General features: G+C 44.3%; 1 protein-coding gene across 1 annotated transcript in view; it reads right to left on the bottom strand.

Annotated features, from left to right (window-relative positions):
- TMPRSS6 (transmembrane serine protease 6) overlaps positions 1-25846 on the bottom strand; it is a 386147-nt gene that overhangs the window by 211043 nt on the left and 149258 nt on the right. Inside the window, exons 8-9 of the mRNA XM_073592484.1 lie at positions 14585-14721; positions 11765-11877 (exon numbers count right to left, since the gene is read on the bottom strand). Of these exons, the coding sequence (XP_073448585.1) occupies positions 11765-11877; positions 14585-14721 (250 nt within the window). The remainder of the gene's footprint in view (positions 1-11764; positions 11878-14584; positions 14722-25846) is intronic.

Raw genomic sequence — 25846 nt, 5'->3', positions numbered from 1 at the left:
CTCGCCAGCCTTGGACCCATTTGACTATGGACTTCATTACAGACTTCCCCAAGTCCGAGGGCATGACTGCTATATGGGTCTTAGTGGATTGCTTTTCCAAAATGTCTCATTTTGTGCCGCTCCCCGGATTACCTACAGCAGAAGCACTGTCTACCCTCTTCCTTTCCCATATTGTGAGATATCATTCTACCAAATTGGGCCCTCAATTCATCAGAATTATTGCTCAAGTCAGGCCAGTCTCCTATTGGCTGAAATTGCCCTCCTCTCTCCAGATTCACCACGTATTTCACGTTTCCCTCCTCAAAAAGGGAATTTTCAATTGTTACTCCAGAACACTACAGTTACCTCCTCCTGTTCTTGTTGATGGACAAAATGAGTTTGAAGTTTCTAAGATTCTTGATTCTAGAAGACAGGGTTGTGGCCTAAGGTATCTGGTTCATTGGATGGGATATCCTGTCACAGACCATTCCTGGGTCCCAGCCAAAGATTTGCATGCTCCTGCTCCTATTTGAGACTTTCTTGCCTCCTTTCCCACTAAACCCTGCTAGGCCCCCGGTGGGGTCTACTGGGGAGGGGGCCCTGTCATGTACCTGGGTGTATTTGAACCGGGATGTTCCTGGTCCCACAGATGCTGTCTTACTTGTTGTGCCACAGAAGAGCTCTGGAGTTATAGCTATGTTCTCTTAGTTTGATGCATTACCTTGGACTCACTTGGGCCACCTGCTGCCAGCTGTGGACAATCTACAATCAAAGCAGCCCATAAATAGCACTCTTCCTACCTCTCAGTGCCGTTTGTTTGGACTAGCTTCCTGGGTGTTTTTGACTGCTTTTTGACTCTGAATACTTCTGCCTGAATTCCTGACTACTCTCTAGCCTGCTGATTTTGTACTTCACCGCCAGCTCATGTATGACCTTCGCTTGCCTGACCAATCTCTGGATTTCGATTGTGTACCACTTTGCCTGATCTGTTGCCGTCCTGCTTTGCCTGACTAAGTTTTCGTCTGAATCTTCAGCACACAAGCTCCACTTCGGGCACTACCTATCACAGGTATCTTACACAAGCAATAATCACAATAACTTTGTGTGAGGGATTTCCTCATTAACACTGACTGTGTTGATGGGAAAAAAAGTGCAAAAAAAAAAATACACTTTATTTCATTTGTAAATAACTTTGCAATGATTTGTATACCAGAATCATAAATTTTGTGTAATTTTGAAAAGGACAAATTCAAGAATAAAATGCATATACTTTATGTGCAGTAACACCATTTATTTTAAACAAACCGCTCAAAAACGAAAAAAAAAAAAGTGTGTTTTGTTTGTTTTGTTCTCTAAGGATTGCAAAAACAATAAAAAAATGAATTGTTGCAAGACAATATCATGAAAAGAAAGCCTTGTGTGTCTTTAACCACTTGCCGACTGCCCTATAGCAGTTTTACTTCTACAGGACGGCCGTGCTGCACAGGTTAATGCATATATATGTGATCCTGCACTTCCGGGTATCAGGCGCGAGTGTGTGCCGCTGGTGTGGTAACTAGTGTCATGGTGAACAGGGAAACTGGTGACAAAAAAATATTAATTTAACTCTTTTTTTACATACTGTCACCAGAGCAGTACAATGTCACTGTATAAGCAATCATTTTCACTTTGTAAATGGCATCCATGTATGTCCGTTGTGATCACTGTGACCAATCACAGAGATCATCACAATAGTACGCAATGGCTATAAATGAAAGCCATTGTTTACAACTGACGTGATTGCACAGCGGCCTGATACATCGATCCGTGTTTCGCTGTGTTCAGCAGACACAGTGGGTCACAGATCGCACCGCTGTGTAGATTCTAGGGCACGCACGAGGCTTGCAAATGGGAGGACATCGTATAACATCCCCCCAGGATAGCAGTGCTCCGACCCGCTTGTATTATTATAATAGGTCTAGCGGAAGGTGGTTAATAGTGTTTTTGGTATGTGGTGCTCAGATGCAGTTATGCTTTAAGTATTAATGTAAAATGGAATCATGACAAAAATTACATAAAGATAAACTCTGGTCAACAACTATTTTTGGACATGCACTGTAAAAATAAATTACCACTAGTGAAGCGTGTCCCATTTGTGTAAGCTGCTATTTTTTTAATGACTTTTACTTTTGTTTACCCCTTACTAGGGATGAGCTTCGTGTTCGAGTCGAACCCATGTTCGACTCGAACATCGTGTCTTCGGTCATTCGCCGAAATACGAACAATATGAGCCGTTTGCACCAAATTCGAATGGTGCGTCACAGCCCATAATTCACTGCGGCATCGCAGTGCATTGCTGGCTGATGATTGACCAAGAATGCACTATGACAAGCATGCTTGGCCAATCACAGCGCCATCTGTACAGAGAGCCGTAATTGGCCAAAGCCAGGGTGGCTTTGGTCAATTATGGCTCAGGGGGTTTAGTACACGCCCCACACTATATAAGGCCGCCTGCACGGTGGCCCTGTGTAGTGTGTTCTGGCTTTGAGAGAGAGATAGATAGACAGAGAAACAGTGTCATTTGATTTAAGTTAGAGTAGGCAGGCGAGTCAGTTAGCTGCACTTACAGTGTAGTGTGTGTGTGTGTGTGTGTATGTATGTATATGTGTGTGTGTGTGTATATGTATGTATATATATATATATATATATATATATATATATATATATATATTATTCAGTTTAGCTAGATCCGTTCCTGTTATTCTCTTCTTACTACTGAAAGGCAGGCAGGTGTTTTTACAGTATTTACAGCTACCTGAAGAAAATTGCTGGTGTTCTTCTGATCCTATTAGTCCTATTAGCTACAGTATTTACAGTTAGTGTAGTGCGTCGTCTGCACAGTGTGCACCTAAAGCTACCTGAAGAAAATTGATGGTGTTCTGATGATCCTATATTAATACCACAGGCAGGCAGCTACAGTATTTACAGTTAGTGTACTGCGTCCTCTGCACAGTGTGCACCTAAAGCTACCTGAAGACACCTGGTGTTGCTACCTGGTGTTCTCATACTAATAATACTACAGGCAGGCAGTTGATTCTGCTAGATGAAGTAAAAGTGTATATATAAATTATATATATATATATATATATATATATATATATATATATATATATATATATATATATATATATAAAATCTATATCCCAGCTTTTTGCAGTTGCATCTCACTGCAGGCCAGTGGTATGTCTGGAAGGCCAACAAGGAGAGGCAGACAGTCACAAGCCAATAAAAGAGGGCAAGCAGGCTCTGTGTCTAGAGGCAACAGTGCTGGTCATGGAGACGTTGCATCCTCATCAGCACGTCGCTGTGGGACACACTTGTCCTTTTTTTCGGCAGCTGGCCGTGTTGAGCCGCAACATGGGGAAGACTTGGTAGAGTGGATGACCAAGCTGTCCTCATTCTCCTCATCCTCTCTCACCCAGGCTCAGGGTACTTTGTCTGGCAAAGCAGCTGCCAATGTGGCCTCCTCCCTCGGCTCAATGGCATCAGTCAATCCTTCCCTAGCCCCACCATGTCCTCCTGAGGAGTCCCCCGAACTGTTTTGACCACAGTGTTAGGTACATGCTCCAGGAGGATGCCCAGTGTTTTGAAGGCTCCAATGATGGTACCCAGCTAGAGGAAGGCAGTAACGTGAGTCCAGAGAGAGGGGGTGTCCAAGAAGGACAGCAATCTGGCAGTCATGCTCCCCCAGCTGCAGCATACTGCCAGCTTTGTTCCATATATGAGGAGGGAGGGGATGATGAGGTCACTGACTCAATGTGGGTGCCTGATAGGAGAGAGGAGGTGGAGGCACATCACCAATGAGGCAGGATGCCCTCCAGGGGCCAGCTTAAGGGCAGCACACCGACTGCATCACACCGCAGAGCTCCGCATGTGCAGGGCACTGCTGTCTCTGCGCGTTATTCCAAAAGTTCTTTGGTGTGGGCCTTTTTTGAGACGAGTGCATCAGATCCCACCACTGCTAATTGCAACATATGTCTCAAGCGTATTTCGCGTGGCCAAAACATCTCCCGATTGGGCACCACATGCTTGACCAGACATATGTCGCAGTTCGTTGGCAAGCGTACCTAAAAGACCCACACCAAGGGACCTCTCCTTGTTCCTCATCAGCTGGGATCTCCAACCCCCCTATACCTTCAGTCCTCTCTGAGACCTGCACTGAGAGGAATAAAGGTGTAGAATTAGGTGTGTCACAGCCAAGTACTTGGGGGCAATCTGCTATCGATACACCGATGTCAGATTGTACCAGGCAAATTTCCCTGCTCCAGCTGCTGCACCGCCAAAAGAAGTTCGCTCCCAGCTATCCACATGCCCAGCGGTTGAATGCTAGCTTGGCTAAATTGCTAGCACTTCAATTGCTGCCTTTTCAGTTGGTAGACTCTGCCCCCTTCTGTGAGTTTGTGGAATGTGCGGTTCCTCAGTGGCAGGTTCCCAAACACCACTTTTTCTCACGGAAGGCAATTCCGGCTCTCTACCGGCATGTGGAAGGCAATATCTTGGCCTCGCTGGACAGGGCGGTTAGCGGTAAGGTGCATATTACCGCTGACTCAAGGTCCAGCAGGCATGGACAGGGACGTTACCTATCTTTCACCGAGCACTGGGTGAGTCTTCTGGCAGCTGGGAAGGATGCAGGACAGGGTGCAGTAGTGTTGGAGGTTGTTCCGCCACCACGCCTCCAAAATACTACTAGTGGTGATTCTGCCACACCTCTCTCCTCCACCCCTCCTCCTCTTCTTCCTCCATGGCCTCTTCCTGTGCTGATTTGTCTTGAACCAGCAGTGCTCCGTAGGCGTTCAAGGGGCTACGCAAGCACGCAGGCCAAAAGGTGCCATGCGGTGCTTGAGCTGGTGTGCTTGGGAGACAGGAGCCACACTGGGGCAGATATTCTGTCAGCTCTGCAGGGGCAGGTTCAGAGGTGGTTGATGCCATGCCAGCTTAAGGCAGGTATGGTGGTTTGCAACAATGGCATCAACCTCCTCTCCACCCTCCGACAGGGACAACTGACCCATGTGCCCTGTTTGGCTCACGTCCTTAACTTGGTGGTGCAGCGGTTCTTGGGCAGGTACCCGGGCTTACAGGATGTCCTGAGGCAGGCCAGGAAAGTCTGTGTGCATTTCCCTAGGTCATATAATGCCAGTGCTTGGCTGGCTGACCTCCAAAAGGAATTTAACCTGCCCAAGAACCGTCTAATCTGTGACATGCCCACCAGATGAAACTCAACGTTGGCCATGCTGCAGCGGCTGCACACACAGCAGAGGGCCATCAATGGTGACTATGGCACCAGGACAGGGTCAGGGGAGCTTGTTTTTTTTTCCCATGCCAGTGGGCCATGATCAGGGATGCATGCACTGTCCTGTCACCATTTGAGGAGGCCACGAGGATGGTAAGCAGTGACAGTGCATGCATCAGTGACACTGTCCCCCTTATCCACCCATTGGAGCACACACTGCGTGGAATAATGGACAGGGCACTTGAGGCAGAACAGAGGCAGGAAGAGGAGGACTTCCTTAGCTCTCAAAGCCCCCTTTATCCAGACAGTGTTCCTGCGTGCCCGATGATCACACAGGAAGAGGAGGAGGAGGAGGATTGTGTCAGCATGGAGGTGGAGCCTGCCACTCAGCATCAGCAGCAGTCTTTAAGGGATCATTTACAGTCCCAAGAAACCCATGGACTTGTACGTGGCTGGGAGGAGGTGGCTGCGGATCATGTCGTCCTTAGTGACCCAGAGGACTCCGGACCGAATGCCTCAGTAAAAACCTACGCTGCATGGCCTCCCTGATCCTGCAAAGCCTGCGGAAGGATCCTCGTATTCGTGGTATCAAGGGGAAGGATGATTACTGGCTGGCAACCTTCCTTGATCCACGTTACAAGGGTAAGGTTGCGGACCTTATCTTGCCGTCGCAGAGGGAGCAGAGGATGAAACATCTTCGGGAAGCCTTGCAGAAAGGTTTGTGCAAGGCGTCCCCAGAGCCTGGGGGTTACAATTTTCTGGTCCTCCTGGACAGCGTGTTGCTGAGGCTTTGGTCAGTCACAGAAGGAGTGGTGGAGAAGGTGGCCGTCTGACCGATGCGTTCAGACAATTTTTTAGTCCACAGCCCCAAGGTATGATCGGTTCCAGCAACCATCGCCATCGTCTGTTTTACATGGTGCAGGAATACCTAGGGGCAAGATCTGACTTGGACACCTTTCCCACCGAAAATCCTCTGGGATACTGGGTCTTGAGGATAGATCACTGGCCAGAGCTTGCACGGTATGCAATTTAGCTACTGGCCTGTCCTGCATCCAGCGTTCTTTCCGAACGCACATTCAGTGCTGCTGCAGGCTTTGTAACCGATCACAGGGTGCGCCTGTCCACCGACTCGGTTGATCGACTGGCCTTCATAAAAATGAATCAGTCTTGGATCACCACCAGCTACCAAGCACCTGATGCTGATGTAACCGAATAATTTTTTTTTTAAATGTCAGATCCCTTCAAGACTGCCTATGATGATGCTGAGTGACTATCCTGTTATGCTGAGTGACTATCCTCTTGCTCCTCAATGATCATGCTGATAGCTTGTAAGAATATTTTTGGTTCTGGGCACCGCCACCAGTGGCTAAGGCCCAGTTTTTCAGCCCCAGTTTAACAGGGGCGTGTAATTACAATTTTTGATGCAATACTTTGCAGCAGGGCTCGTTCTGTGAGTATCTGTGAGGGGTTGCAGTGTTGTGGCACCAGCACCAGTGCCTAAGGCCCAACTTTCCAGCCCCTGTTTAACAGGGGTGCGTAATTATAATTTTCGATGCAATATTTTGCAGGAGGGCTCATTCCTGCGCTCCAACTAGAGTATCTGTGAGGCGTTGCAGTGTTGTGGCACCAGTGCCTAAGGCCCAATTTTTCTGCCCCTGTTCAACAGGGACATGTCATTACAATTCTTGATCTAATATTTCACAGCAGAGCCTGTTTCTGCGCCCACCAATAGTAACTGTGAGGACTTACAGTGTTGTGGCACCAGCACCACCATCACCAAATGCCCAATTTTTCTGCCCCTGTTCAACAGGTGCATGTAATTACAATTCTTAATCTAATATTTCACAGCCGAGCCCGTTCCTGCGCCCACCAAATGTAACTGTGAGGGCTTACAGTGTTGTGGCAACACCAACACCTAAGGCCACAATTTCTGAAGAGTATATAGGGCAGGCCCCTGCTTTGAAACATCCAACTTACAAAAGACTCCTACTTGCAAACGGAAGGAGACAACAGGAAGTGAGATGAAATCTACCCCTAGGAAGGGAATTTCTCTCCTGTAAGAGTTAATATGGGAAAAACGTGTCTCCTCTCCACTGATGCTTTATCACCAATCCTTGTTGCACTAAAAACCCCAAATTGTCAAAAAACATTTGTCATTGGGACTGAAAGTGAGGTGAAATCTGTTGAAGAGGTGCACAGACAGCAAAACAAATGTTACAGGGGTGATAACCCTTCCCTGTGTTTTCCAAAAAGCTTAAAAATTTACTTTTGGCTGGAGCTACACTTTAAAAATGTACCAGTTCAAAATTATAAACAGATTCTACTTAACAACAAACCTACAGTCCCTGTCTTGTTTGCACCGCCTGCATACTGCTGTTCAGAGTATATAGGGCCTGGGGGCCCCACGCCTTTCCTTTTTTTAATTTGGGTGCCGGGTTCCCCTTAATATCCATACAAGACCCAAAGGGCCTGGTAATGGACTGGGGGGGGGTACCCATGCCGTTTGTCTCACTGATTTTTCATCCATATTGCTGGGACCCGACATTACATTAAAGCCGCAAGCAGTTTTAAATGACTTTTATTCCTTTAAAAATGTAATTTTGTGCAGGGACTGGAATAGGAAACACTCTCCACTTTACAGGCATACTATAGACACCCCTCAGGTACGATATTTAAAGGAATATTTCACTTTTTTTTTCACTTTAAGCATCATTAAAATCACTGCTCCCAAAAAAACGGCTGTTTTTAAAACTTTTTTTTGCATTGATACATGTCCCCTGGGGAAGGACCCGGATCCCCAAACCCTTTTTAGCACAATACCATGCAAATTAGCCTTTAAATTTAGCACTTTTGATTTTGAACGTTTGAGTCCCATAGACTTCAATGGGGTTCTAAAGTTTGCGTGAAATTTCAGTCCGTTTGCAGGTTCTGGTGCGAACCGAACCGGGGGATGTTCGGCTCATCCCTACTCCTTACAATACAATAAGCACCAAACATTCAACGCTGAGACTCAAACTTTAAGCTGGAGTGCATTGTGAGCAGCTTGCTCTGCACCTCATCCATTCAGAAAACATCTTACATTCTTCTTAGATTGGAGAAGGTGCGGGTGAACATCACAATCTCCCCTTCTCCAATCACAGAACACCTTTTTATTCTGTGAAAAGAATGCATAAATAGTTTTGTTTGTAAAGTTTGCATGTCTGTTAATAAATAGGTCCAAAAAAATGCAACCTATTGTCTTTTATTTCACCCATAAAAAAGATGCCGATATTATTATTCAATGTATTTACAAATACATATTTCTTTAGAACCTTCCCATAAAATAAACATGACATCAATAAAACAAACCCACAATGTTATGTAGGCCAAATATTGCAACATATCTTCATCATATACAAACTTCTCTTCCCACCAACCGAGAAACAAGTTTGCAAAGAGGTGCACCTCAAGTCCCCTTTGCTTTCTTCTCTCTTGAAAACTATCTCATCAAAGAAAAGGTAATTTATTATGCTTGAGGACAAATTTTAACCAAACCAGTACAAACTCAGAATATTTTTAAAAGCGAATACCCCTTCTGACTGGGAAAAAAGAACTAGCTTCTAAACCTAATTGATATTCTCTGTTGCTAAATAAAGCTTCAACATCTAAACTTGGCAGAAGGGTATTTTCTGAAATAATCTTTGTAGTCTTCAATAAAGGATGGAAGTGCTTAACAAATGGTCTTAAAATTGTATCTACTTATATTTTCACATACATTCTGGTTTCCGGACACTTTTGGCCAGCATGTAAGCATTTCTCTATTTTTATATGGTTTAAGTAAGGCATAAAACGTAGTAATCATTGGATTCCGATTTAAAAGGAATGTACTCTCATCCCTTGCATTAAAATTGCATTTTAAAGCCTTTGCTCAGATTTCTCTATTTTTCTATCTTTCTTCTTACATATATCTTCATGCTTTCCTTTCTATTAACTGGATATTATTTCTTCATCAAAAATCCTTAGCTTTACATTTTTCCTATTATTTTCTTATTTCCGCTTTCTATACTAGGAATCCCCCGACTCAACTAAAATACAGCCCTTTCCCCACAGATATATCTACATTTTTTTGCTCAGTGTTTTTAAGTGCTTAAGTGCACAGTTGTGTGTATCACACAATTGGTATAAATATGGCCACTGACCTTTTAGGACACCACCCATATATAGCCTATCTTGTGTCTGACAATTTGGGTACCATCTAAATGATGTCATGTTAATGCCATACCTTGCTCCACCTTCCTATACTGTATATTCCCAAATGGGAACTATTACAAGGAGTACAATATCATTAAAGGAGAAGTAGGGCCAAAGCTTTTTTGGCTGTACTTCTCCTATAGATCATAGGAGTGCAGTTTGTTCTGCACTCCTATGATCCATTCTCAGCCGACAGCCGGCTAAAGCTGGCTGTCGGCTGACGTCACAGAGCCAGTCCAGGCTCTGAAAGATCTCGACCCATATTGTCAGGATCCACCCAGATGCTTGAACCAGCAGCTGGCTCAGCCTATTAGCGATCCGCTGAGCCAGTCGCCCCCACCCCCTCCACAGCCCAGTGCCCCAGTAAATGTTTGAGGGGTAGAGCAGAGAGACAGTGATTGACAATCACAGGCTCACTGCAGGCTGAAGATTGAGTGATTAGCGGTGTTTGATCATTCAGTTCTTGATCTGCAGCCGGTGGGGGACAGATGCAGCATTGAAGGGATGCTGCATCCACCTAGGTAAATATATATATATATTTTTTTCCCCGAACTTCTCTTTTAGCCTTAGCTGAGCACATGTTATTCCAATGCTGTCCAACAGATGGCTTCCTACTTCTCCTAACATTCTCCATAATATTCTACATTTTTCCATTGTCAATGGCCCATTCCTCTACATCAGGGGTAGGCAACCTGGGGCCCTCCAGCTGTTGTGGAACTACATTCCCAAGGCTGGCAGTTACAATTACCCCCAGAGGCATTATGGGACTTGTAGTTCTGCAACAGCTGGGGGGCCCCAGGTTGCCTACACCTGCTCTACATTTACAATAAAGATGAATATTTAAACCTCAACTCAAAAGTTTTTTTTTTTTACCTTAACAAACGTTTACTTTACTTACTTTATACATAGTTGTTACTTGTTTATTCTTTTTGCTGCCCTGCCTCTAACGTGGGGAACACACTATAAGAAAATCAGGCAAACAATCGTCCGATTTTCCTTGTTGTTTCACAGCAAGTCAGAAACCAAGGAAGGAAATAATGCACAGAAATTCTCCTACAACAAAGGCTTTTTTTTGTTGTTTATTGCTTCTGATCATGTGCAATCGTTTCTGATTTTTCTCATATGAAAATTGTACGAAAAAGGGTACACATTAAATGAAAATCGTTCGTTCTGTTCCCGTACAAGAAAGATTTTGAAACTCATCCCTTCGGAAATTTGAATTTGGAAGTTCGGAATCGGCTGTCGAAAGTTTTGTACACACTATCAGAAAATCGTACGATCGCTCCTCAGGCGAAAATGTTCGCCTGATTTTCTTAGTGTATACAAGCCTTAAGTGTACTATTATGCAAAAATCTTATCCTCTTCTACATCAATTTTATTTTGTTATTATTATTGTTTACACTTTACATACTGTACATTAGTCTTCCGTATCTTTATATACTGTATATCCATAATTACATTTTTTTGGTTTATATTCTGTAATGCCTTCATTAAATATATTAGGACTCTAATGCCCTGTACACACGGTCGGACATTGATCAGACATTCTGACAACAAAATCCATGGATTTTTTCAGACGGATGTTGGCTCAAACTTGTTTTGCATACAGGCGGTCACACAAAGTTGTCAGAAAATCCGATGGTTCTGAACGCAGTGACGTAAAACACGTACGTCGGGACTATAAACGGGGCAGTAGCCAATAGCTTTCGTCTCTTAATTTATTCTGCGTGGCACTTTGTGTGTCAGATTTGTGTACACACGATCGGAATTTCCAACAACGAATTTTGTTGTCTTAAAATTTTATAGCAAGCTCTCAAACTTTGTGTGTCGGAAATTCTGATGGAAAATGTGTGATGGAGCCTACACACGGTCGGAATTTCTGACAACAAGGTCCTATCACACCTTTTCCGTCGGAAAATCGGACCGTGTATACAGGGCATTAGAGTTCAATGTAAACATGCATTTGTTTCAGTGCAAAACATTTTCATGTCCAAATTTCCTTTTCTGGGGCCCAGTTTTAAAAACTGTAGACCACAATAGTACTATAGGCATATTGCTCTTACATTGTGCAAAATATTGTGAGCAAGCCTGTGGATACAGGCAGAAAGATAGTTATAACAGTTATGAATAAATATCTGACTATGTGCCTCACATTACTACAGAATATGACAAATTAACATATTAGGGGATGAATCTACAGCGAAATATATATAGGAAAATGTTGCAATAACAAATAAAGAAAACATACTGTATGTTGAAAATACAGTTTTGAGGCTCTTTACTCACTGTAATATTCCAGGTGCACTTTGAAAATGGTGGGAAATAACTGGGATAGTAAGGTGTCTGCAGGTGGCCTTGGACATGGAAGCCCTCATTAAGTTCTATATTTTCTTCACAGGCTGCAAACAAAAAACTGTTCGAATTACCCATGACATAAATTTGTAATAGGTTCTCAAAAACAATGTAAAAACACAGGAATTAACACTCTGAATAGCTAGGTAATTAAATTAGAATAATGAAGTTAAGCTCAAAATGTTGGATCCAATTGCCTAAAGGTTAAATTCATATTTTATCTTTCGAAAAATTCTTCTTATTTATTCTTCAATAATTCCTTAATAATGTATGTATACACTGGGGTTTTATATGTGCTATTAACCCTCTTAGGACAACAAAGTATGACAAGGCACCCCATTTTTGTTTTGATTGTGTAAGTACCTTGATGACAGGTGAGTTCTGGGGACATCATAAATGTTGGTATTTATTAATCTGGGTCCTTCAATGAATGGCGTCTATTGATTTACTGGGAACAAATGTATTTACATCTCACATCCCCAAAAAAGCAAGTAGTGCTTAATAAAAGATAACAACTCAGACTTTAAAAACTGTTTAATTGGGTTTCTAACAGTTTAGATAGAAATTCTGTATGTTTGCTAGTAATGAGTTGAATGTGCCTGGGTTTGGTTTGAGGGACATTTCCAGAGCAGTCACCAAAAAGTTCAAAAACTGCGTTTGTTCCTCAAACTCCACTAAAGTCTATGGGGAATGAACTCTAAAAATGCTTATAGGAAAGGGTTTGTCAGACAAAGGGGGTGGAGAGCTGGGCACTGCCATGGGGAAGAAGTACCAAAATATCAAAAACTTTTTTTTTAAATATGGCGGGTGGAGCAACACTTTCAAAGATGGTTATATGGTTAAAAATGCACAATTCCTCCAAATAAAATGCTCGGGGGAAGCCCTAAACTTGCCTGTGAAGTGGTATACTTGTACCATATATACAAAAGAAAAAGTGACATTTACAAAGAAAAACTATTTAAATTGACAGTAAATGTCAGTTTCCAGCATCTTTGTTCTGTTGGTAAACAAGAAGCTTGGGATTTCCTTTAACATTTATACTAGACCTTTATCCAGTATGTGTTGTAAAAAAAAGACCCGCCCCTTCCTGAAATGCATACCAGATTTTAAAGGTATTCCCTGTGGAGAAAACAAAACATACAAATCCATGGAAAAAATCTGAGCAAGCAGCCTGGCTGGCCAGGAAAGAGGGGGAAGGGTAGTGAGCATGCACCCCCTTCTCCGTGAACCATACCAGGCCACATGCCCTCAGCATGGGGGGGGGGTAGAAGGGGCCTGTTAAAGCGGCCTGTGCCCATATTGATGTAGACAAGGGCATCCTCCCCACATCCCTAGTGGAGGTGGGACAGATATCCATCCCTACCACCTGGTTACCAGGTATGCTTGTTACATATGTGGCTGGTCCAGCTGTATGCACAATCAGCACAAGGAGACTAACAGTAGAATAGAACACATAGTAGGAAGGACCCACAAGGCCATTGCACACTTCTAGGTCCATGTGTAGCCCAAATGGCTGACCTAGAGCTGCACAGTGACACTGAAACATGCATGGGAGCAGCTGGGCAATTCCAGTTGCAATAGACTATCGGATGTACACTGGGGGGGTTTTGCCCTAGTCACTAGATGATTTCTCTAGTCCCTGCCTTGCCTGTGACACATTTTACATGGGAACTGGATGCATTATTACATATAAGAAATAATCTGCTGTTGCTTAGAAGGCCGCCTTGCTTATGCAGAAGCACAATGCAGAAAAAAGAAAGGTCCACTTGATCACATCCAAGTGCTGAAGGATTTATTGATTTCAAGGTATTCAATTTAAAACTGCTGAACTTTAAAGAAACTCTCTGATACCTGGATGTGATCACGGAAACCTTTCTTATTTTTGCTTTGTGATAAACCTTTTAATTAGCCTTAGTAAAATATTTTTAATTCAGCTTATTTAAAATATGTTTAGTTAAACTTTTCAAATCACAATGCTTCTAATATATGGTACATTATACTGATTTAAAGTGGTTCTAAAGCCTTAGGCCCCTTTCACACGAGGCAGACTCCACTTCCACGGAGTCCGCTTCAGTCCGCCGGCTCAGCGGGAGATCTCTCCGTTGATCTCCGCTGAGCCAGCGGATGACAGGTCCCTCTCTGCTCACTATGGAGAAATCGGACGAAAACGGACAGCATATCCGTTTTCATCAGATCTCACCAAATCCGATCCGCCAGCAACGGATCTGAACGTAGGGCCATCCATCTGCTTTTAGCGGATCGGACGGGGTCGGATGTCAGCGGACATGTCTCCGCTGACATCCGTCACTCCATATGCTAACATGGAGCGCCCGTTCAGGTCCGCTGTCAAAACTGACAGGCGGACCTGAACGGTCCGACCGTGTGAAAGGGGCCATAACATTTTTCACCTTAATGCATTCTTTGCATTGAGGTGAAAAATTCCCCCAGTCCCCCCTTAGACGCCAGCAGGACAGCTCGGGAGCGAGCATGCATGGATGCCCCCATGGAAAGCAACACTTGCGGAAGAGGAGGATCCTGAAGAGCCAGCGGGGGACCCCAGAAGAAGAGGATCGGGTTAGTATTACACATTTGTTATTTTAATAATTTAAAAAAAACTTTTATGTTGCTTTAAGCTCTTTCCCTTTATCCCTGCCCTCTGCCGTTTAATAGATTTAGTCCTTGAGACTTGGTTAAAAACTGTCTAGTTTCCTGGCTCAAGTTTAATATTTTTACTCATCTGCTTGGTCTTCTCACTTTTGCTGGGCACAGACAGTGCTGTGATTATGAATGGGTCATAGTAGCTGTATGTTCCCTGCTTCCAGACAACCAGCATTGAAGTCCCAGAAGACAGCACTTCAGACGATGGCTCCTGCTCACTGCAGCCATAATACCTGAAAGAGAAAAGCAGAAATACACTGTCAGAGGAAAACATTATTTTTTTTTTTTTTTTTTACTGCTTGCAGAGACGCTGCAAGCATTTTACTGCAGTAGTGGCAGACAGTGATTGCTGCCTATCTAACGTTATGCTAACTTCCTGACACACACTATTTCTACAAGAATAGCACCAGCTGTTATCTGGGCTCTGCACTCATATTGCTAACAGGTCCTCTTTTACAGAAACCTTTACCAAGAATTTTAATTCCCCCATGGGGTGGGACTTTAAAGGCTGAAGAAGGTATTTATTTTTCTTATAAAAAATGTATACATTTTATTAAAGATACAGTAAAATTGGGGACACAGAACAATATTTAAAATGCCATATAGCAAAGCAAGCACAGGATCATATAATATGATACATGTACACTAATCTTTAAGTAGAGGTGGCAAATTTGGACCAACACGTTTCCCAAAGTCGACTGGCTTCTTCTTCAGGGTCAACTGTGAATATTATGGTGTGAGAAAGTGTTCTCAAACAAGTGGAAATGAAAAGCGATCATATAAAAACAACATGTGAAAACACACATTTGCCACCTTCTTCATGAACCAACTGCCACTCCCCAAGGCAGTATGGACTTGTAGGGGGGCAGGGGGGAGAAAGAAAGGATGCAGTTCCTTGGCCAGAGCGGGCCAATCAGGTGTGCACTGAGACCACCTCATATTGAAGCATAAAGCTCCCAAGTAGGTTTTTAGAAAAGGGGTAGTAGCTTTTGTAGGTAGGTATTAGGGATGAGCCAAACACCCCCCAGTTCGGTTCGCAGCAGAACATGCGAACAGGCAAAAATTTTGTTTGAACACGCGAACACCATTAAAGTCTATGGGACACGAACATGAATAATCAAAAGTGCTAAAGGCTCATGTGCAAGTTATTGTCATAAAAAGTGTTTGGCGACCCGGGTCCTGCCCCAGGGGACATGTATCAATGCAAAAAAAAGTTTTAAAAACGGACGTTTTTTCGGCAGCAGTGATTTTAAAAATGCTTAAAGTAAAACAATTAAAGTGAAATATTTCTTTAAATTTTGTACCTGGGGGGTGTCTATAGTATGACTGTAAAGTGGCGCATGCTTCCCGTGTTTAGAACAGTCTGAGAGCAAAATTACATTTCTAAAGGAAAAAGAGTCATTTAAAACTACTCGCGGCTATAATGAATTGTCGGTCCCGGCAATAAGGATAAAATAAGTCATTGAAAAAAACGGCATGGGATCCCCCCAGTCCATTAGCAGTCCCTTTGGGTCTGGTATGAATATTAAGGGGAACTCCGACCAAAAATTTAAAAAAAAATTGCGTGGGGGTCCCCCCAAATTCCATACCAGGCCCTTCAGGTCTGGTATGGATATTATGGGGAAACCCGTGCCAAAATTGAAAAAAAAATGGCGTGGAGGTCCCCTCAAAAATCCATACCAGACCCTTATCCGAGCACGCAACCTGGCAGGCCGCAGGAAAAGAGGAGGGGGCGAGAGAGCGCCCCCCCTTCCTGAACCGTACCAGGCCACATGCCCTCAACATGGGGAGGGTGCTTTGGGGTGGCCCCCCAAAGTACCTTGTCACCATGTTGATGGGGACAAGGGCCTTATCCCCACAACCCTTGCCGGTGCTTGTGGGGGTCTGCGGGCAGGGGGCTTATCGGAATTTGGAAGCTCCCTTTAACAAGGGGACACCCAGATCCCGGCCTCCCACCCTGTGTGAAATGGTAACGGGGTAAAAATGTACCCCTACCATTTCACAAAAAAGTGTCAAAATGGTAAAAATTAGAAGACACGGCTTGGGACAAGTCCTTTATTAAAAAATAAAAAAATAAAAATGTTCCATGAAGTCTTCTTCTTCTTCTTCTTCTCTTGCTCTGCTGATGGACCGAAAAAAAAACGTCACCAACCCACCTCCATGAGAGGCTCCCGCCGTATGACGTGTCTTCGCTTTGACGGTTCTTTTATAACTGAGGGTGGGTCCACACAGTGACCCCGCCCCCCTCTGATGCACAGGGACTTCCCTATGGCTTACCCGGGGTGTCAGAGGGGGATGGGGCCACCGGTCGGTCGCGTTTCAGAGCATGCGCAAAGTCCGTGAGGCGCATGTGTGCTCCTTTCTCAAGTGTAATGATGGGGAACAGACGAGACGGCACTTAAATACGCCATCTGCTGACCAAAAAAACACAACTGACTGCATAATTTAATTTATTAAATTGTGTGCTGCATAACACTGTGAGGACTAAAGGATATGTGATTGGAGGGTTGTATTATATACGTACCTGCCCAAGGAACATTTTTCGCGACTATGTGAATGTGAAACGTTCTGGATTTTCACTCTGGACACTCTTGCACCCAATAGGCTCAACGAGGAACTTGAGATCAATACTATTCTATAACCTCATGTTGTTTGTCCCCCTATGAGTAGACTGGCTAATTGCTCGTCAGCCCAGATAATTATTTTTCTTTAGTGTGTTGTTTCTGGTTTTCTCCTATAATAGCTCCAGGGCATTTGATTGATCTGGGCGATTACTCTCTATTCACTTTCTCTTTGAGTAAGCTTCTTATACTTACAAACCTTAGTACTATGGCTAGCATTATTATCACCTCTTTATATAACGGTAGAATCTATACAATCTATACATATATATATATATATATTTTATTTTATATATATATATATATATATATATATATATATATATATATATATATATATATATAATGTAATTTTATATTTACTTTTATTTTTATTATTTTTTATTTCTGGTACATTTATCCTCTAGTGTCCATTACAGTTCATATTATGTGATTTTTTAACGATTGTTTTTTGGTCTGCGCGCGCATGTAGCTCTAGATGAAGGTGTGCGCCTCATTTTAGCTGCGCTACTGCCTATATGTTTATATATCCATTTGCCATATACTATGTCTAGGGTTGTAATTCATTTACCCCCTAGTTCCCATTAATTATATATTATTACGCAGCTAGATTATTATTTATTTATTCCAAATCGTTTTAGCCTTAGGCAGGTATATAATACAACCCTCCAATCACATATCCTTTAGCCCTCACAGTGTTATGCAGCACAGATTTAAAATATGCAGTCAGCTGTGTTTTTTTGGTCAGCAGATGGCATATTTAAGCGCCGTCTCGTCTGTTCCCCGTCATTACACTTGAGAAAGGAGCGCGCATGCTCTCCTCACGGACTTTGCGCATGCTCTGGAACGTGTTGTGTTCCCCTCACCTGCTGACGTCACACGCAGTTTCCACGAGCTGCTCGCCACTCTCCTCTGCAAGAATCAGCTCTTTTCCTTCCCGACTCCCCGCCGCTATTGCAGTATAGATTTGTGACACTCCTGGGAACTTGCCTTTGACTACAACTACATCACTCTGTTATATGTTGATTCGTGTAGAGCTTTGTTGCATAATGACATGTAAGTGCCTACTAATATGGATTAAAACACTTTAACTCAGAGGTGCTCTTCTATCTTTGTTTTTTGCTTTGATGATCCCGAGCTGGCTTCACTCCAGAGAAGAGCAGCCCTTTGTGACAGTGGTAAATTGCTCTGATTCATCTTTTCAACTTGCAACCTATCTATAACCACCGCTGATTGGATATCTCCCATATATCAAATATTATGGACTTCCTTTCTTTGTTCAGACATTTTTTTAACATATTAATTATTACAGAATTTTCTTATGGTTATTATTTGCCTTTATCATCATATATTAATTGATTGTGTGATATTACACCGGTGCTCTGAGCGCCAGCATTTTTGTTTTTTGACCAGGCAAGGGTTGTGGGGATGAGGCCCGTGTCCCCATAAACATGGGGACAAGGTGCTTTGGGGTAGCCAAAGCACCCTCCCCATGTTGAGGGCATGTGGCCTGGCATGGTTCAGGGGGGGGTGCTCTCTCGCCCCCCCCTCTTTTCCTGTGGCCTGCCAGGTTGCGTGCTCGGATAAGGGTCTGGTATGGATTTTTGAGGGGACCCCCACGCCATTTTTTAAAAAATTTTGGCATGGGGTTCCCCTTAATATCCAAACCAGACCTGAAGGGCCTGGTATGGAATTTGGGGGGACCCCCACACAATTTTTTTTTTTTAAATTTTTGTTCGGGGTTCCCCTTAATATTCATACCAGACCCAAAGGGACTGGTAATGGACTGGGGGGATCCCATGCCATTTTTTTCAATGAACTCTTTTATCTGTATTGCCGGGACCGACAATTCATTATAGCCGCGAGTAGTTTTAAATGACTTTTTTTCCCTTAGAAATGTCATTTTGCTCTCAGACTGTTCTAAACACGGAAAACATGCGCCACTTTACAGGCATACTAAAGACACCCCCAGGTACGAAATTTAAAGGAATATTTCACTTTTATTTCACTTTAAGCATTTTTAAAATCACTGCTCCCGAAAAAATGTCAATTTTTTAAAACTTTATCTTGCATTGATACATGTCCCCTGGGGCAGGACCCAGGTCCCCAAATACTTTTTATGACAATACCATGCATATAAGCCTTTAAAATTAGCACTTTTGATTTCTCCCATAGACTTTTAAAGGGTGTTCTGCAGCTTTCGAATTTACCGCGAACACCCCAAATTGTTCGCTATTCAGCGAACAGGTGAACACCCGATGTTCGAGCTGAATTTACGTTCAACACCAACATCGGCTCATCCCTAGTAGGTATTATACATACATCGAAAAAGGTATCTAAAGGCTCAGTGTGAATTCATGGCTGGATCAAATCAATACAGCATGTCTATAGAAAGGCAGCACTTTCTTTTCCAGAAATGCCACATATTTTAGGCACTTTTCTACAAGGACAATTTCGTAATTTTTCGTACATATTAAAACCTGTAAAAAAAAAAAAAAATACTTTAAACCCCCAATGTTAACTTTTCTGAAAACACTGGACTTATAGAGTAAAGTAGTGGAAGTTGCAATTTTTTATGTCACACAGTATTTGTGTAACTGTTTAATTTTTTTTGTTTTCATTTTATTATTATTTTCAGCATTTCAGAAAATTCCAAACAGTGTAACTGTTTATTAAATCTATATTTTCATGAAAAAAATTCACTAAAATGAATTATAATGCACATAAAAGATGGAGATGCATTGAGAGAATAGATACCAAACATGTAAATCCTTAAAGGGATAGTTCACCTTTACCAAAAACTGCCTTTGCAGATAAGGGGCACCTGTAGAAAAAAACAACCTGTGCAGCTCTGACTAAAAATGAATAATACGCTTGCTATATGTGTAGGAGATTTACATACCTTATGAAGCCTGAGTAGAATACTCCCAGGACATTGTCAAGTACTCCCAAGACATTGCTAAGTGAGGCTTAGTTATCACTAGGGATGAGCTTCGTGTTCGAGTTGAACCCATGTTCGACGCGAACATCGCCTGTTCGCCCGTTCGCCGAATTGCGAACGATATGGGCCGTTCGCGCCAAATTCCTGTGGCGCGTCATGGCCCATAATTCACTGCGGCATTGCAGTGCATTGCTGGCTGATAATTGGCCAAGCATGCACTATGACCCGCATGCTTGGCCAATCACAGCACCGTCTGTAGAGAGAGCTGTAATTGGCCAAAGTCAGGGTGGCTTTGGCCAATTATGGCTCAGGGTGTTTAGTAAACGCCCCAAACTATATAAGGCCACCTGCATGGCGGCCCTGTGTAGTGTGTTTCGGCGTTGAGAGACAGAGACAGAGAGACAGTGTCATTTGATTTAAGTTAGATAGATTAGGCAGGACAGTCAGTCAGTTAGCTGCACTTACAGTGTATTGTGTATATATATATATATGCATCACAGGTGGTGTGTGTGTGTGTGTGTGTGTGTGTGTGTGTGTGTGTGTGTGTGTGTGTGTGTGTGTGTATATATATATATATATATATATATATATATATATATATATATATATATACACTGTATTCAGCTAGATCTGTTCCTGTTATTATCTTCCTACTGACAGGCAAGCTTGCATTGTTATAGTATTTACAGCTACCTGAAGAAAATTGCTGGTGTTCTTCTGATCCTATTAGTACCACAGTCAGGCAGCTAGACTATTTACAGTTACTGTAGTGCGTCCTCCTCACAGTGTTCAGCTAAAGCTACAAGTTAGTTTAGTGTGACCTCTGCACAGTGTTCAGCTAAAGCTACAAGTTAGTGTAGTGGGACCTCTGCATAGTGTTCAGCTAAAGCTACAAGTTAGTGTAGTGCGCCCTCTGAACAGTGTTCAGCTAAAGCTACAAGTTAGTGTATTGCACAGTGTTCAGCTAAAGCTACAAGTTAGTGTAGTGCGTCCTACTCACAGTGTTCAGCTAAAGCTACAAGTTAGTGTAGTGCGTCCTCCTCACAGTGTTCAGCTAAAGCTACAAGTTAGTGTAGTGCGACCTCTGCACAGTGTTCAGCTAAACCTACAAGTTAGTGTAGTGCACAGTGTTCAGCTAAAGCTACAAGTTAGTGTAGTGCGTCCTCCTCACAGTGTTCAGCTAAAGCTACAAGTTAGTGTAGAGTGACCTCTGCACAGTGTTCAGCTAAAGCTACAAGTTAGTGTAGTGCACAGTGTTCAGCTAAAGCTACAAGTTAGTGGTGTAGTGCGTCCTCTGAACAGTGTTCAGCTAAAGCTACAAGTTAGTGTAGTGTTCAGCTAAAGCTACAAGTTAGTGTAGTGCGTCCTCCTCACAGTGTTCAGCTAAAGCTACAAGTTAGTGTAGTGCGTCCTCACAGTGTTCAGCTAAAGCTACAAGTTAGTGTAGTGCACAGTGTTCAGCTAAAGTTACAAGTTAGTGTAGTGCGTCCTCTGAATATCGTTCAACTAAAGCTACAAGTTAGTGTGGTGCAACCTCTGCACAGTGTTCAGCTAAAGCTACAAGTTAGTGTAATGCGTCCTCTGAACAGTGTTCAGCTAAAGCTATCTGTAGAAGGTTGGTGGTGTTTTCCTGATCCTATCACTACCGCAGGCAGCTACATTATTTACACGTTAGTGTAGTGCGACCTCTGCACCGTGTTCAGCTAAAGCTATCTGTAGAAGGTCGGTGGTGTTTTCCTGATCCTATCACTACCGCAGGCAGCTACATTATTTTAACGTTAGTGTAGTGCGTCCTCTGCACAGTGCTCAGCTAAAGCTACAAGTTAGTGTAGTGCGAACCCTGCACAGTGATCATCTAAAGCTACCTGTAGAAGATTGGTAGTGTTCTCATACTACAGGCAGGCAGTTGATTTTGCTAGCTGCAGTATATATATATATATATATATATATATATATATATATATATATATATATATATATATATATATATATCCCAGCTTAGTGCAGCTACATCTCACTGCAGGCCATTAGTATGTCTGGAAGGCCAACAAGGAGAGGCAGACAGTCACAAGCCAATAAAAGAGGGCAAGCGGGCTCTGTGTCTAGAGGCAACAGTGCTGGTCGTGGAGACGGTGCACCCTCATCAGCACGTGGCCGTGGGACACGCTTGGCCTTTTTTTCGGCAGCTGGCCGTGTTGAGCTGCAACATGCGGAAGACTTGGTCGAGTGGATGACCAAGCTGTCCTCATCCTCCTCATCCTCTCTCACCCATGCTCAGAGTACTTTGTCTGGCAAAGCAGCTGCCAACGCGGCCTCTTCCCTTGGCTCAATGGCATCAGTGACTCCTTCCCTAGCCCCACCATGTCCTCCTGAGGAGTCCCTCGAACTGTTTGACCACAGTGTTGGGTACATGCTCCAGGAGGATGCCCAGCGTTTAGAAGGCTCTGATAATAATACTGAGCTAGATGAAGGCAGTAACGTGAGCAAGGACAGAGGGGGTGCCCAAGAAGGACAGCAATCTGGCAGTCATGCTCCCCCATGCTGCAGCATACTGCCAGGTTTGCTCCAGTGATGAGGAGGGAGGGAATGATGAGGTCACTGACTCAACGTGGGTGCCTGATAGGAGAGAGGAGGAGGAGGCACATCACCAACGAGGCAGGATGCCCTCCTGGGGCCAGCCTAAGGGCAGCACACTGACTGCATCACACCGCAAAGCTCTGCATGTGCTCTGCTTGGGCACCACATGCTTGACCAGACATATGTTGACCTGCCATGCAGTTCGTTGGCAAGCGTATCTAAAAGACCCACACCAAAGAACAAAGAGGACCTCTCCTTGCTCCTCATCAGCTGAGATCTCCAACCCCACTATACCTTCAGTTCTCTCTGAGACCTGCACTGAGAGGAATGAAGGTGTAGAATTAGGTGTGTCACAGCCAAGTACTTGTGGGCAATCTGCTTTCGGTACACCAACGTCAGATTGTACCAGGCAAATTTCCCTGCCCCAGCTGCTGCACCGCCGAAAGAAGTTCGCTCCCGGCCATCCACATGCCCAGCGGTTGAATGCTAGCTTGACAAAATTGCTAGCACTTCAACTGCTACCTTTTCAGTTGGTAGACTCTGCCCCCTTCCGTGAGTTTATGGAATGTGCAGTTCCTCAGTGGCAGGTACCCAAACGCCACTTTTTCTCACAGAAGGCGATTTCGGCTCTCTACCTTCATGTGGAAGGCAATGTCCATGCCTCGCTGGACAGGGCGGTCAGCGGTAAGGTGCATATTACCACTGACTCATGGTCCAGCAGGCATGGACAGGGATGTTACTTAAGTTTCACGGCGCATTGGGTGACTCTGCTGGCAGCTGGGAAGGATGCAGGACAAGGTGCAGTAGTGTTGGAGGCTTTTCCGCCACCACGCCTCCAAAATGCCACTACTAATGATTCTGACACACCTCTCTCCTCCACCCCCTCCTCTTCTTCTTCCTCCATGGCCTCTTCCTGTGCTTTGTCCTCGAAACCAGCGGTGCTCCGTAGGCGTTCAAGGGGCTACTCAAGTATGCAGGCCAAAAGATGCCATGCAGTGCTTGAGCTGGTGTGCTTGGGGGACAGGAGCCACACTGGGGCAGAGGTTCTGTCAGCTCTGCAGGGGCAGGTTCAGAGGTGGTTGACGCCACGCCAACTAAGGCAGGAATGGTGGTTTGCGACAATGGCACCAACCTCCTCTCCGCCCTCCGACAGGGACAAATGACCCATGTGCCCTGTTTGGTTCACGTCCTTAACTTGGTGGTGCAGCGGTTCTTGGGCAGGTACCCTGACATACAGGATGTCCTGAGGCAGGCCAGGAAAGTCTGTGTGCATTTCCGCCGGTCATATAATGCCAGTGCTTGGCTGGCAGACCTCCAAAAGGAATTTAACCTGTCCAAGAACCGCCTAATCTGTGACATGCCCACCAGGTGGAACTCAACGTTGGCCATGCTGCAGCGGCTGCACATGCAGCAGAGGGCCATCAATGAGTACCTGTGTGACTATGGCACCAGGACAGGGTCAGGGGAGCTTGTTTTTGTTTCCCATGCCAGTGGGCCATGATCAGGGATGCATGCACTGTCCTGTCACCATTTGAGGAGGCCACGAGGATGGTGAGCAGTGACAGTGCATGCATCAGTGACACTGTCCTCCTTGTCTACCTGTTGGAGCACACGCTGCATGGAATAATAGATAGGGCACTTGAGGCAGAACAGAGGCAGGAAGAGGAGGACTTCCTTAGCACTCAAGGACCCCTTTATTCAGACAGTGTTCCTGCGTGCCCGCCGATCACACAGGAAGAGGACGAGGAGGATTGTGTCAGTATGGAGGTGGAGCCTGGCACTCAGCATCAGCAGCAGTCTTTAAGGGATCATTTACAGTCCCAAGAAACACATGGACTTGTACATGGCTGGGAGGAGGTGGCTGCGGATCATGTCGTCCTTAGTGATCCAGAGGACTCTGGACCGAATGCCTCAGCAAACCTGCGCTGCATGGCCTCCCTGATCCAGCAAAGCCTGCGGAAGGATCCTCGTATTCGTGGTATCAAGGAGAAGGAACAATACTGGCTGGCAACCCTCCATGATCCACGTTACAAGGGTAAGGTTGCGGACCTTATCTTGCCATCGCAGAGGGAGCAGAGGATGAAACATCTTCGGGAGGCCTTGCAGAAAGGTCTGTGCAACGCGTTCCCAGAGACTGGGAGGTTACAAACTCCTGTTTCTGGACAACGTGTTGCTGAGGCTTCGGTCAGTCAAAGAAGGAGCGGTGAAGAAGGTGGCCGTCTGACCGATGCGTTCAAACTATTTTTTAGTCCGCAGCCCCAAGGTATGATCGGTTCCAGCAACCATCGCCAGCATCTGTTTTACATGGTGCAGGAATATCTAGGGGCAAGATCTGACTTGGACACTTTTCCCACCGAAATTCCTCTGGGTTACTGGGTCTTGAGGATGGATCATTGGCCAGAGCTTGCACAGTATGCAATTGAGCTACTGGCCTGTCCTGCATCCAGCATTCTTTCGGAACGCACATTTAGTGCTGCTGGAGGCTTTGTAACCGATCACAGGGTGCGTCTGTCCACCGACTCCACTGTCAATCGACCAGTGCCTAAGGCCCAATTTTTCAGCCTCTGTTTAACAGGGGCGTGTAATTTACAATTTTTGATGCAATTCTTTGCAGCAGGGCTATTTCCTGCGCTCCAACTAGAGTATCTGTGAGGGGTTCCAGTGTTGTGGCACCAGTGCCTAAGGCCCAATTTTTCAGCCCCTGTTCAACAGGGACATGTAAATAGAATTCTTGATATAATATTTCACAGCAGGGCCCGTTTCTGCGCCCACCAAGAGTATCTGTGAGGACTTACAGTTTTGTGGCACCAGCACCACCAGCACCACCAAAGGCCCAATTTTTCTACCCCTGTTCAAATTTCTGCTGAGTATATAGGGCAGGCCCCTACTTTCAGACATCCAACTTACAAACGACTCCTACTTGCAAACGGAAGGAGACAACAGGAAGTGAGATGAAATCTACCCCTAGGAAGGGAAATTCTCTCCCGTAAGAGTTAATATGGGAAAAACTTTTCTCCTTTCCACTGATGCTTTATCACCATTCTTTGTTTCACAAAAAAACCCAAATTTTCAAAAAACATTTGTCATTGGGACAAAAAGTGAGGTGAAATCTTCTGAAGAGGAGTACAGGCAGCAAAACAAATGTCACAGGGGTGATAACCCTTCCCTAGGTTTTCCAAACAGCTTAAAATAGATTTTTGGGCTGGAGATAAACATGTT

This window comes from Aquarana catesbeiana, linkage group LG07 (genome assembly GCF_042186555.1).
Source record: "Aquarana catesbeiana isolate 2022-GZ linkage group LG07, ASM4218655v1, whole genome shotgun sequence".
Lineage (NCBI taxonomy): Eukaryota > Metazoa > Chordata > Amphibia > Anura > Ranidae > Aquarana > Aquarana catesbeiana.
The sequence above is the reverse complement of the archived record's forward strand: the minus strand, read 5'-3'. Positions and strand labels throughout refer to the sequence as shown.